At 39.2% G+C, this 14,210-nt stretch overlaps 3 protein-coding genes across 4 annotated transcripts in view; 2 read left to right on the forward strand and 1 right to left on the reverse strand.

The window, feature by feature from the left end:
- Window positions 1–14,210, forward strand: part of C21H20orf96 (chromosome 21 C20orf96 homolog) — a 120,622-nt gene that overhangs the window by 95,217 nt on the left and 11,195 nt on the right. The gene's annotated exons all lie outside the window — the stretch shown is intronic.
- Window positions 1–14,210, forward strand: part of DEFB128 (defensin beta 128) — a 50,541-nt gene that overhangs the window by 2,837 nt on the left and 33,494 nt on the right. The window lies entirely within an intron of this gene.
- Window positions 5,526–8,174, reverse strand: DEFB129 (defensin beta 129). The gene is made up of 2 exons (XM_002830167.3): window positions 8,086–8,174; window positions 5,526–6,134 (listed from the first exon to the last, which is right to left on the reverse strand). Exons 1-2 carry the CDS (start codon window positions 8,141–8,143, stop codon window positions 5,641–5,643), a joined length of 552 nt encoding a protein of 183 aa, XP_002830213.2. The 5' UTR covers window positions 8,144–8,174; the 3' UTR covers window positions 5,526–5,640.

Genomic DNA, 14,210 nt, shown 5'->3' on the forward strand with positions numbered 1-14,210 from the left:
GAAGCAGGCATCCTGCTGATCGTGGAAACATTTTTCCTGCAAAAAGTTGGAAGAAGTGGTAGTCGGTTGGTGAGAGGTCAGGTGAATATGGCGGATGAGGCAAAACTTCGTAGCCCAATTCATTCAACTTTTGAAGTGTCGGTTGTGCGACATGAGGTCAGGACTTGTGAAGAATTGGGCCCTGTCTGTCGACCAATGCTGGCTGCAGGCATTGCAGTTTTCAGTGCATCTCATTTCCGTCTCATTTTCTGAGCATGCTTATCAGAGGTAATGGTTTCGCCAGGATTCAGAAAGCTGTAGTGGATCACAGTGCCAAACAGTGACCATGACCTTTTTTTTTGGTGCAAATTTGGCTTTGAGAAGTGCTTTGCAGCTTCTTCTTCGTCCAACCACTGAGCTGCTCGTCGCCGGTTGTCATATAAAATCCACTTTTCGTTGCCACGTCCCAATCCAATTGAGAAATGGTTCATTGTTGCGTAGAATAAGAGATGACGACACTTCAAAATGATGATTTGATTTTTGCTCAGCTCATGAGGCAGCCACTTATCGAGCTTTTTCATCTTTCCAATTTGCTTCAAATGCCAAACGACCATAGAATGGTCAAGGTTGAGTTCTTCAGCAACTTCTTGTGTAGTTGTAAGAGGATCAGCTTTAATGATTGCTCTCAATTGGTTGTTGTCAACTTCCAATGGCCGGCCACTACATTCCTCATCTTCGAGGTTCTCCTCTTCTTTGCAAAACTTTTTGAACCACAACTGCACTTTACATTCGTTAGCAGTTCCTGGACCAGATGCGTAGTCGATGTTGCAAGTTGTCTCTGCTGCTTTACGACCCATTTTGAACTTGAATAAGAAAATCGCTTGAATTTTCTTTTTGTCTGACATCATTTCCACAGTCTAAAATAAACATAAAATCAACAGCAAGTAATAAGTCATTAGCAAAAAAACATAAAGTGAGAAATGCCTATTAAAATGATGTATAGGCCGGGAGCAGTGACTCACGCCTGTAATCCCAGCACTTTAGGAGGCTGAGGCGGGTGCATCACCTGAGGTCAGGAGTTAGAGACCAGCCTGATCAACATGGAGAAACCCCGTCCCTACTAAAAATACAAAATTAGTTGGTCATGGTGGCACAGGCCTGTAATCCCAGCTACTAGGGAGGCTGAGGCAGGAGAATAGCTTGAACCCGGGAGGAGGAGGTTACAGTGAGCCAAGATCGCACCATTGCACTCCAGCCTGGGCAACAAGAGTGAAACTCCATCTCGAAAAAAAAAAAAGTATAACATAACCACATTTATTTAAGAACGCATTCTAATATCAAACAGCAAATTCCAACAATGCAAAAACTGTGATTACTTTGCACCAACCTAATAGTTCAGGGTAGGGTAGTAGTTTATTTATTGATTGATACTTTGGTGACTCCCTGTGAAGTGCTCCATGAATGCACTGCTAGTAAGTGGAATGTTCATAGGTTTCTAATTTGATCAGATTGGGTTCTAATATTGGCTCTGAGAAGTTAAAAAAAATTTAGAGTCACACAGTCCCTGAGTGGCAGGACCTGGAGTGGCAGGACCTGGGATGGCCAGGGTGAATCCTAATCTCACTCTCTCTCTTTTTTTATATTTTTATTTATTTATTTAGAGACGGAGTTTTGCTTTTGTCACCCAGACTGGAGTGCAGTGGCACAATCTCGGCTCACTGCAACCTTCGTCTCTCAGGTTCAAGCAATTCTCCTGCCTCAGCCTCCTGAGTAGCTGGGATTACAGGTGCCTGCCACCACACCCAGCTAATTTATGTATTTTTAGTAGAAATGGGGTTTCACCATGTTGTCCAGTCTGGTCTCGAACTCCTGACCTCAGGTGATCCACCTGCCTCAGCTTCCCAAAGTGGTGGGATTACAGGCATGAGCCACCACGCCCAACCTCCTTTCTCTTTTTCTTTAAAAGGCAGGGTCTTGCTCTGTTGCCCAGGCTGGAGTGCAGTGGTACGACCACAGCTCACTGCAGCCTCAACCTTCTGGGCTCAAGCAATCCTCCCTCCTCAGCCCCCACACCCCCTGCCCCAGAGTAGCAGGGACTGGAGTTATATACCATGACACCTGGTTAATTTTTATTTTTTAAATAGACAGGGTCTCATGATGTTGCCCAGACTGGTCTCAAACTCCTGGGCTCAAGTGATCCTCCTGCCTCGGCCTCCCAAAGTGTTGGGATTAAAGGCATGAACCATCACATTCGGCCATGAAACCTAATCTCATAGCCCCTGAGGGACAGGATCTGGGGTAGCACCGAGGTATGCCAGGGTGAATTCCAAGGGAGAACTTACTATCACTGAGGGGCTCTCAGGGCTTAGAAAAACGCCCTCTTTTCCTTTGGAAACTTTGGCAAAATGGAAACTCTGAGGTTTTCACCAAGAATATTAATGAATAATTGCAAAAGTGTCCAGTTATGGCTGGTCTGAATTGAAGAATGACCAGTTCTAGATGGGAAATTCAGCCTTTTCTCTGGTTGGCTTTGTGTCAACCTAATATTTGGAGGGTTCTATTACGTAGCAAAAGGGGAGAACTGATATCGGAGAGTTACCATATTTTTCACAGTGGGTACAGGATTTCCCTGAAGCAAACTCATATTCTCCAGTATCATTTATCCTGAGAAGTGCTGGGTGAGTTCTATGACAGGAAAAGGTGACTTAGAGGAAGGCCTTAGACTTGTGTGAGAAAGAACCTTTCTCTCCTTTCTGTGGGTAAACACGGAAGAGAGCATTCCGTGGGAAGTTTGCTTCCATGGGAAGGAAAGCTGGACTTTCAAGAGTTTGACAAATAGCTGTAGCAGGGAGAGAATCTGACACCCATCAGGTAGGCTTGGGGTTCCTCAGAGAACACATATCTAGCAGGTGTTAAACTTATGCTTTGTATTGCAACTCCTTTCTGTTGTGTAAAAACTTCCAGGAAAATATTTTTTAAAGTTATATTCTAGAATCACTGGGGGGCATCATGAAAAATCTTTGTCTTTCTTAGAGTGACACTGTATTAAAAAATGAGTAGGATACGGAAAGGTGATCTTTGACTGGAGGTAGGTGATATGCAGCAGAGAAGAATATGTTAAAAAATCTGGATGCAGTTATCTATTTTCACTTTTGTTGCCTGTGCTTTGGGGTCATATGCAAGAAATCATTGCCCAGAACAATGTCATGGAGCTTAAATACAGAAAAGTGCTGTGTTTTCTTCTAGTAGTTTTACAGTTTTACGTCTTATGTTTAAGTCGTTAATCCATTTTGAGTTGATTTCTTTTATATGGGGTGAGATAAGGATCCAATTTCATTCTTCTGCATGTGGGTAGCCAGTTTTCCCAACACCATCTATTTATTTATTTATTTATTTATTTTTCTGAAACGGAGTCTTGCTCTGTCACCCAGACTGGAATGCAGTGGCGCGATCTCGGCTCACTGCAAGCTCCGCCTCCCGGGTTCACGCCATTCTCCTGCCTCAGCCTCCCGAGTAGCTGGGACTACAGGCGCCCGCCACCATGCTCGGCTATTTTTTGGTTTTGTATTTTTAGTAGAGTCAGGGTTTCACCGTGTTAGCCAGGATGGTCTCGATATCCTGACCTCATGATCCGCCTGCCTTGGCCTCCCAAAGTGCTGGATTACAGGTGTGAGCCCCCGCGCCTGGCCTAATTACTATACCTTTGTAATATATTTTGAAATCAGAAAGTGTGATGCCTTCAGCTTTGTTCTTTTTACTCAAGATTGATTTTGCTATTCTGGGTCTTTTATGGTACCCTGTGAATTTTGGGATTGTTTTTTCCATTTCTGTAAAAAATGCCACTGGGCTTTGGAAGGGGGGAGATGTATTGTATCTGTAGATTGCTTTAGATAGAATGAACAGTTTAACAATATTAAGTCTTTCAATACCTGAACATGGAATATCTTTCCATTTATTTGTGTTTCCTTTGATTTTTTCATCAATATTTTTAAGTTTTTAATGTACCTCTTTCACTTCTTTGGTTAAGTTTATTCCTATGTTATTCTTTTTGTTGCTTTTGTAAATAGATTGTTTCCTTGATTTTCTTTTGGAATGGTTCATTGTTAAGTGTATAGAAATGCCACTGATATTTGTATGTTGACTTTTTTGAATTTATTTCTTAGTTCTACATTTTTGTGTGTGTGTTTGTGAAGTTTTTAGGGTTTTCTACATATATGGTCATGTTACCTTGGGAGGTGATGTATACGTCTATCACCTTGATTGTGGTGATAGTATCACAGGATTTTGCATACGCCCAGACTCATGCCATTATTCACATTAAATATGTTCAAGTCTCTGTATATCAATTATGCTTCAATAAAGCTGTTAAAAAACTAGAATAGGTGTCTGTGCCATTGCAATTTGGGCAATAAGAGGAAGTGTGATCTGAGATTGCTGATTTCTGGGATATAATAAAATGTTCACATCTCCGTTTTATGAATAAATAAACTGATGCTTATGTGTGGATAAATGATTTGTTCAAGACCACATAGCTAAAAAGTGCCAGAATCTAGGATGCTAGTCCAGGCATATCAGACCTGAATTTCTATACTCTTAAATTACATGCCACAGCCCTCAGAAATATGCCTGTCTCCTCTGGATTAGCAGCATCCCCTTTGCCTAAGAGTCACTATAATTACTTGTGCCCTAAAACTCTCTAGCCTTGTGCTGTTCAATATGCTATGAAATCCTCTATTCATATATGACTATGAGCACTTGAGATGTGGCTAGTATGAATAGAAATGTGCTCTATGTGTAATTACACATACGAGATTTCAAAGATGTAGTCCAAAAAAGGTAAACTCTCTCATAAATAATTTTTACATTGATTACATGTCAACATAATCATGTTTTGGATATATTGCATTCAATAAAACATATTATTGGTCGGGTGTGGTGGCTTATGCCTGTAATCCCAGCATTTTGGGAGACCGAGGCGGGCGGATCACAAGGTCAGGAGTTCGAGACCAGCCTGACCAACATGGTGAAACCCCGTCTCTACTAAAAATACAAAAATTAGCTGGGTGTGATGGTGTGCGCCTGTAATCTCAGTTACTCAGGAGGCTGAGGCAGGAGAATTGCTTGAACCCGGGAGGTGGAGTTGCAGTGAGCTGAGATCATACCACTGCACTCCAGCCTGGGCAACTGAGTGAGACTCTGTCTCAAAACAAAACGAAACAAAAACATATTATTACAATTAATTTAACCTTTTTCTGATTTCTACATATTCTATTTTGCATTTGGGCCTTTCCTCCCAAATATATGAGAAAAGAAAATACGTCTCCTGATGCTTTCCTTACTGTTGCTCCAGGAAAAAACACACCATATGAGAGACATAAATGCTTGCTACAGAGGCCTAATCTAGGCCATGCATGGGACAAACTCGATGCTGTAGTCACCTTCCTGAGGCTTACTTTCTCCTGGGCATCTAAACTTAAACAATTCCATCCCTCCCTAGCTCTACCCCCTCTGTGAGGCTCTTGTGAGAATGATAACATTACATAAACTGTGGGTGCTCAAACAGTGTTTATTGAATGACTGATGACAGAGGAAACAGTTCTATGTCATTTTACAGATAGCAAAAATAGAGAGGAACTTGGAGTTTTAAGGGAAAGATCCACATTACTGCTCTTCTGCTTCCTCTAGCTCCAGTGATGGTGTTGGCAGTATGTTTGGTGGAGGTGGTGCTGGTGGTGGGGAGGCAGTGGCAGAATCTCTGCTTTCTTTGGTGTTACTCTTGGTAGAAGTAGCAGTGTATGTGATCTGTCCTGGGGTCATGGTGCTGATGGTGGCAGAGTTCATAGGGGTGGCATTTGGAATGATGACAAAGTTGGTATTAGCAAAAAAGCTAGTGCTTTTGATTTGGGGGAGAACAGATAAAATATGTTTTCTTTGTATAACAGCACTAGAATTCTTGGCAGGTTTTAGCATTTCTTGGACGTCTTCATTAAGTACATTGGGTATTCCATATTGCAGGTAGTTTTTAATCAATTTAACCACTTTTGGTCCAACACAACATTTTTTCATCTTGCATTTCTGTATCTCTTTTTCATCCACATTGCAGTGATCCCTGCATCTCCCAAAACCCATTAAACAGCGTCTCAAGCCAATAAATTCTGTATAAAAAAAGAGAAAGCCATTGAGCCAAGGTTAATAACTAGAGATGATGTTAAAACTGCTAGTGGGAGATGGATAGACTAAGAGAGAGTTTACTCATACTACATTTTAAGCCCAGTGTTTAGGAATGTTGACGAAGGCAAATGTGCAGGCCAAGAGAGTCTCTATGCCCCTCTTGAATCCAAAATAAATTTCCTGTTTAGTCTGCCTTCCTTGAGTAACTTTAAGAAGCAAAGGGCACATAGAGGATAGAGTAATTATTTGCTTTTAGGATAGAATTTTAGACCTTCAACTTAGCATCTTAGGTACTTGTCGGACATCACTATCCCATCTCCATAATCTTGGGAAATACCAATGAGAGCCAAGTCCATTCTAAAACTAATTTAAGAAAGAAGTTTAAAAGAGAATCAGTAGAATTTTCAGGAGTCTTATCTTTTCGCCAAACTCAGTAGCCCATGACTTCTCTCTTCTCAACAATCACTAGATCTGTGATTCCTGAAGCATGGTGTTCTATCTCTTCTAGCCTCTTTGGACACTCTATCTCTCAGAAGTCTCATTCATTATCCTAGCCTTAACCTCATATCCACCAAGGTAACTTCTGTATTGTTATCTATAATTCTAAATTTCCTGCTTGGCTTAGTATCTTATCTTTATCTGCTGAATGACTTTTCCATCCTAACGTCTCATCTTTCTTTTTTCTGAATCAAGAAAGCTTTTCTCCCTTGTTCATCTTAATAACTCAGTGATTTTCCATAAATTACAAGAGATTTATGTAGCATCTGCTAATTTTCAAAGCATATTTGCATACAGTTCCACATTGTTTTCTCATCAAACGGAAAACAGAAAAATTCTTATATTGGAAGCAGCTGCATTGATTAACCCCATTATACTCATGTGAAATTGAAGTTCAAAGTGGTTAAGTGACTTTCCAAGATGACACAGCCATACTTGCTTATGGTACTACCCTTTTCCTAGGATCCCAAGATAAAAACATTAGAAGATAAAAACATTAGAAGCATCTTTGACACTTCCACTTTCCCTGCCCCAAAACCCATTGCTAATTTTTTCAAATAGCTGGATGATTCTTGTATTCTGAAACCAATCTCAGTGCTTCTCCTTTCTTTTCCAAAAACAATGATAATCCCCTGGCTTGGCCTTTTGCTATAATGCATTCCTAGATGCCCTTATGGTAGTTTGGGGGTTTTCAGGAAGACAAAGTCTGAGAGAAGTGATAAAGGCTCTGGCAAACCTGAAAGAATTCAAGATGGAGAACACAGGCCTGTTTACTGGATCTTGAAAGGGTTTTTTTTTTTTTTTTTTTTTTTTTTTTAGCATGAGGGAATAACTTCCTCCTTTCTACACCAAGCACAAACTGATAGGAACCTTTGCTTCAAGAGGTGGTTTTACAGGAAGGGGAACAACACACACTGGGGCCTGTTGGGTGGAGGGAGAGCATCAGGAAAAGTAGCTAATGCATCCTGGGCTTAATACCTGGGCGATGGGTTGGTAGGTGCAGCAAATAACCATGACACACATTTACCTACGTAACAAACCGCACATCCTGCACAAGTACCCCAGGACTTAAAAAAAAAAAAAAAAAAAGGAAGCATTTAAGATAGAAATAGAGCTAAAAGGAGGTAGACCTGGGCTTAGTCTTAGCATGATAGACATACAGGGCAGGAAGGCAGCATTATATTTTGGATAGTTTCTGAATAGACAAAAAATACCCTGCTTTCTCTGTAGCTTCCTGGGTATTCCCACTGAACACAGTCTGGCAGTTGGGGCCTATGAGAATGTATCAGTGCAAGACTGATACAATAGGTAAGCTCTTTAGCCATCTTTTTGAACAGCTAATCTTTCAGCCACCTCTCTTTGGGTTTCCATTGTCATGGGCAGCCAAATCCTTGGTTCCTCTCATCTACCCATCTTAAACTTGGGAATCCACATTACCTGTGTTCACCTGGTACTGTAGCATGAGGCTGGCAAAGACAGGAAAAAGGAGCTTCATGGTTGGGTGCCAGAGAGGAAGCCTTGGATCTGGGTTGATGCTCCTGAGCTCCAGCCTTTATTGGCCTCTTCATGGCCTTATGCCATGAGCAGTGAAGTGCAGCCAAAGCAGGTTTGTATGCTGCTCGCAGTAGTTGTGTTTTTTCTGACTCTGTTTGAAAACACCCTTTCTTGAACACCTCTATGCAACAAATTCCTTGCTCTTGATCCTGGAGGAAAACATAAGATAGGTAAGATAAGAAAGAAAGAGCAAGCCCTTTGCACGTGTCTCTCTTTTGCTTTTTTGAGATGGAGTCTCACTCTGTCACCCAGGCTGGGGTGTAGTGGTGTGATCTCGGCTAACTGCAACCTCCGCCTCCCAGGTTCAGGCAATTCTCCTGCCTCAGCCTCCCGAGTAGAGTATCTGGGGCTACAGACATGCACCACCATGCCCAGCTAACTTTTGTATTTTTAGTAGAGACAGGGTTTCACCATGTTGGCCAGGCTGGTCTCAAACTCCTGACCTCAAGTGATCCGCCCACCTTGGCCTCCCAAAGTGCTGGGGTTACAGGCGTGAGCCACCGCATGTCTCTTTCTTAACGCTGGAGTAGGATAAGAGTTAGATATTTGATTCATTGATTGTCAGCCCAGTTATGCTAAGGTTGGCACTTAGTGCATGAGAATTAGAAGAGCTAGAGGAGAGTGAAGATTCTGCCTTCTTTGTACTGGTATGTCCAGTGGCCAGCATGGGTATTGGATCAACATACAAAGTCAGTACGTTTGTTAAACAAGCTTGTGGGAGACAGCTCTTGGCATATCTTTAACTTTTGAGTTTACAATGATTCCCACATTCTTTTAAAGTAGCAATTAAAAAAAAACTTTTTTAACTTCGTGGGTATATGTGCAGGATGTGCTGGTTTGTTACATAAGTAAATGTGTGTCATGGGGATTGGTTGTATAGATTATTTCTTCACCCAGCTATTAAGCCTAGTGTCCATTAGTTATTTTTCCTGATCCTCTCACTCCTCCCACCTTCCACTCTCCAGTAAGCTCCAATGTGTGTTGTTCCCCTCTGTGTGTCCATGTGTTCTCATAATTTAGCTCCCACCTATAAGTGAGAGCATGCAGTATTTGGTTTTCTGTTTCTGCCTTAGTTTGCTAAGGATAATGGCCTCCAACTCCATCCATGTCCCTGCAAAGGACACGATCTCATTCTTTTTTATGGCTGCATAGTATTCTGTGGTATATATGTACCACATTTTCTTTATCCATTCTTTATCCAAACGGCCAAATGATGGGCATTTGGGTTGATTCTATGTCTTTGTTATTGTGAATAGTGCTGCAATGAACATATGCATGCATGTGTCTTTATAACAGAACCATTTATATTCCTTTGGGCGTATACCCAGTAATAGGATTGCTAGGTCAAATGGTATTTCTGACTTTAGGTTTTTGAGGGATTGCCACACTATCTTCCACAAAGGTTGAAATAATTAAAAGCAGCAATTTTTATAGTGTACTGCTCAGATTCCTTGGTCATAGTTGATTGATCCAGGTATAACAGTAGAACCAAGCCTACCAATCAGATGCTTTCCCCTGCTAATTTGGGACATTTCCTAAGAAACTCAGATATTGAAGCTCATTGGCTCTGAATATTATCAATTGTTCAAGTTTCAAGAGTTTCCCTGGTTCCTTGCCTTCCTGAAATTCATGTCTTCTTAGGATTTCATTAGCTACTATAGTATCCAATGACTCCTCGGTTTTGTTTAAATTAAACTATTATTTTTTAAAACAATAAAAGCAAATCTTCTTATGAACTTTCACTTTATGAAATGTATATTTTACTTCTATGAACAAAAATAATCAAGCTTAGGCATATTTACTTACTACTTGTCAATATCAAGAGATGGAATTAACAGCCCTTTGGAATCAGTTAATCCTGAATATCACATATTAATTGGTTTCTGGTGTCTTAAGATGCATTGAAATAACATTATTCACCTCATTGTGTCTTGCTAGTCCCAAAGCAATAAGAATATGGAAACTACTGTTACAAAGAGAAGCACAGTTATTATGGAACAAAAAGTTGAGTTAATAAGAATTGGAAAGTTATGAAAAATTAAGTATGTTGCATGTATATATGGAATGAATCTATCAACAGTGTAGCATAATTTTGTAAAAAGACAAATTATTCACATGTGCAAGGTGTTGCATTTATGTGTATCAGTTGGGAAATGAAAAACACTAGCTATTTTCAACAGAAATATTTTTAATACTCAGAATTATGTGCTTATAAACTCTCTACAGAAGCTGACTGTGGGCTTGGTCTTCCAGAATGACTTCCAGAACATCCCAGCAAACTGACCCAGCAGAGAATCTGCTAGTTCTTTCATAATCAGGAAAGTAGGGTAACAGGATCCCATGATTAGACATGCTGGACTTCAAGAACACACCACGGTAGCTATAATATAAGAGCAAGGATATTTTTCTGCTGCCTCTACAACTGTGTGTTGAAACCTGTAGAGCTAGGGATCAGACATTGGAATGTAGCAGAAAAACTCAACTGAGTTTAAAGATTTAATTTCCCTAACAATTTAGAACTGTCAAATTTTCAATTCCTTCTTGGGTCACATCAAGTAATGTTTATTTCTTCTAAAGTTGATTTTTGGCATAAAGTCACTCACAATATGTCCTTTGATCTCTTTACTATCTATAGAGTTTGTAGTGATGGCTACGTGTTTTATTCTTCATATGGATAATGTGTTTTCAATGTTTTCTTTGTTATTCCTATAGTGAATTAATTAATTGGTCTTTTCAAAATCAGCTCTTGGTTTTGTTGATTCTATGTTTGATTTTTATTTAATTATATTTTATTTTAAATATTATGAAAATTAAAAAATATTTAATTATTTTCTCCTCTCAGCTTTATCTTCCTTTCTTTGAACTTCTTTGAATAAAATTTCATTCTTTGAATAAAATTTCATTTTATTCTGTTATTGTTTTCTAACTTATTATTTGTGTTGTTATCTCATACATTTTCAGCTTTTCTTCAGTATAACCAAGTGGGTAAGACTCTAATTTTCCCTTTATATGCAGCTTTAGGTGGACTTCATAAGTTTTTATTTGTAGTGTTTCATTATCATAATAATTCACTTAAAAATAAACACTTCAATTTTCACTGTGTCATCTTTTCTGACATATGAATGTTTGAACCTTGCTATTCACAGTGTGGTAGAAAGACCAGAAGCATCAACACTTCCGGAGAGCTTGTCAGAAATGCAGGATTTCAATTCATCTCAGAATGAGTCAATCAAAATCTGCATATTAGGAAGACCCTCAGGGGATTTGTATGTACTTTAATATCTGAGAAACATTGGTTGAGAAATGTGTTTCTTATCTGAGCATGTGGGGACATTTTAGTTATGAGGGAACTTCAGAAAGTTTGTGGAAGATGACATTAAGATATAAAAATATAAAGATATGAACTTTATTTTTCAACATAAGCTCCATCAAATTCAAGACACTTTTGTAAGCAATGGTACCAGCCACTTAGTCTATCCCTGAAGGACTGAGCTTCGTGGGAATTTAACCACATCGGTGTTCTTTTACATTATTAACTGAAGAAAAATTGGTGTCCTTTAAAGATTTTTTTTTAAGATTAGGAGATGAAAAGAAGTCAAAAGGAGCCATATCAGGATGGCAATGTGGATGCCTAATGACTTTCCATCAAAACGCTTGAAAAATTGCCCTTGTTTGATGAGAGGAATGAGTAGGAGCATTGTCATGTTGGAGAAGGACTCTCTGGTGAAGTTTTCCTGGGTATTTTTCAGCTAAAGCTTTGGCTAACTTTCTCAAAACACTCTCATAATAAGCAGATGTTATTGTTCTTTGGCCCTTCAGAAAGTCAACCAGCAAAATGCCTTGTGCACCCCCAAAAATTGTTGACGTGACTTTTGCTCTTAACTGGCCAGCTTTTGCTTGGACTGGATCACTTCCATCTCTTTGCTTTGATTTTGCTTTGTCTTCAGGGTCATACTGGTAAAGCCATATTCCAACTTTTGTTACAGTGCTTTGAATAAATGCTTCAGGATCTTGATGCCACTTGTTTAAAGTTTCATTGAAAGCTGTGCTCTTGTTTGTAGCTGATTTTGGCACAATGGTTTTGGCACCCATCAAGTGGAAAGTTTGTTCTTCTTTAATTTTTTAGTCAGATTTCCATTAACTGAACCAACTGAAAAGTCTATGATGTTGACAATTGTTTTTACTGTTAATTATCAGTCCTTTTCAAGTGGGGCATGAACAAGATTAATTTTTTCCTCCCAAACTGATGTGGATGGTCTGCTGCTGGTGGCTTCATCTTCAATATTATCTCATCCCTTATTAAAATGAGTTATCCATTTGCAAACTGCTGACTTCCTTGGGGCATCGTCCCATAGACTTTTTGTAAAGCATCAATGATTTCATCATTCTTCTACCCAAGCTTCACTGTACATTTGATGTTTGTTCTTGCTTCAATTTTAGCAGAATTCATGTTGCTCTGATAGGGGCTCTTTTCAGACTGGTGTCTTACCTTTTTTAGTGTCTCAAACTAGATCTTGTTCAAACATTTTATAACCAGTTAGTATTAGTTTATTTTGGTGCAAAACATTTTGAAATTCTTGCATGATTTTTTTCATAATATACATTTTCTTGAACTTTTTGTTATTGATTTCTAAATAATTTCTATATTGGGGAAGGGAATAACGTATGGCATAATTTTTGATACTGAGACTGCTTTATTGATCATTTTTTCTACTTTTTTGACATACACATTTATTGCTATAAAATTCCCTCTTAGTACTGCTTTTGCTGTATCCCATAGGTTTTGGAATGTTGCATTTCCATTTTCATTTGTTTCAAGAAATTTTAAAATTTCTGTCTTAATTTCTTCAATGACCCACTGGTCATTCAGGATTATGTTTTTTAATTTCCATGTGTTTGTATAGTGTTCAAATTTCCTCTTGTTATTGATTTCTACTTTTATTCCACTGTGGTCATAAAAGATACTTGATATGATTTTAATTATTTGGATTCTTTTGAGACCTGTTTTGTGGCCTAACAAGTGGTTTATCTTTGAGAATGTTCATATGGTGAGGAAAATAATGTGTATTCTGTGGCTGTGGGATGAAATGTTCTATAAATGTCTGTTAGGTCCATTTGGTTTATAGTGCAGACTAAGTCTGATATTTCTTTGTGGATTTTCTGTCTTGATGATCTCTCCAATGCTGAAAGTGGGGTGTTAGTGTCCCTAACTATTATTGTTTTGGGGTCTACCTCTCTCTTTAGAACTAATAATTTTTGCTTTATATATCTGTGTTCCCTAGTGTTGGGTGCATATATATTTATAATTGTTATACCCTCTTGCAAAAATTGACTCTTTTATTATACCATGAACTTCATCTCTTTTTACAGTTTTGTCTTGAAAGCCATTTTTATCTAAGTATAATTACTTTTCTTTTTTGGTTTCTATTTGCATAGAATTTCTTTTTTCATTCCTTTATACTCAGTCTATGAGTTTCTTTATAGGTGAAGTGAGTTTCTTATAGGCAGCATGTAGTTGGGTCTTGCTCTTTTATCCATTCAACCACTCTATGTCTTTTGATTGAAGACTTTAGTCCATTTACATTCAATGTTCTTATTAATAGGTAAGGACTTACAACTGCCATTTAAAAATTTATCTTCTCGTTGCTTCATCAGTCCTCTTTTTCCTTCCTTCCTTCCTTCCTTCTTTCCTTCCTTCCTTCCCTCCCTCCCTCCTTCCTTCCCTCCTTCCCTCCCTTCCCTCCCTTTCCTCCCTCCCTCCTCTCTCCCTCCTTTTCTCCTCTCTCTCTCCTTTTCTCCTCACTCCTTCCCTCCTTCCCTCACTCCTTCCCTCCCTCCCTCACTCCTTCCCTCCCTCCCTCACTCCTTCCCTCCTTCCCTCCCTTCCCTCCCTTCCTTCCCTTCCCTGCTCCCTCCCTCCCTCCCTCCCTTCCATCTTTCTTTGTGTTAAGTTGACTTTGTGTGGTAGTATGTTTTAATTTCTTGCATATTTGTTACAGGTTTTTGTT

Source organism: Pongo abelii, chromosome 21 (genome assembly GCF_028885655.2).
Source record: "Pongo abelii isolate AG06213 chromosome 21, NHGRI_mPonAbe1-v2.0_pri, whole genome shotgun sequence".
In the NCBI taxonomy this organism is placed as follows: Eukaryota; Metazoa; Chordata; class Mammalia; order Primates; family Hominidae; genus Pongo; species Pongo abelii.

Bases quoted from the DNA above. Each gene is read 5' to 3' on its own strand.
- DEFB129 (XM_002830167.3), bottom strand. From the start codon at position 8,143: ATGAAGCTCCTTTTTCCTGTCTTTGCCAGCCTCATGCTACAGTACCAG. The intron at 6,135-8,085 runs GTAATGTGGATT...TTTTTTATACAG, and splicing joins ACAGTACCAGGTGAACACAG to AATTTATTGGCTTGAGACGC.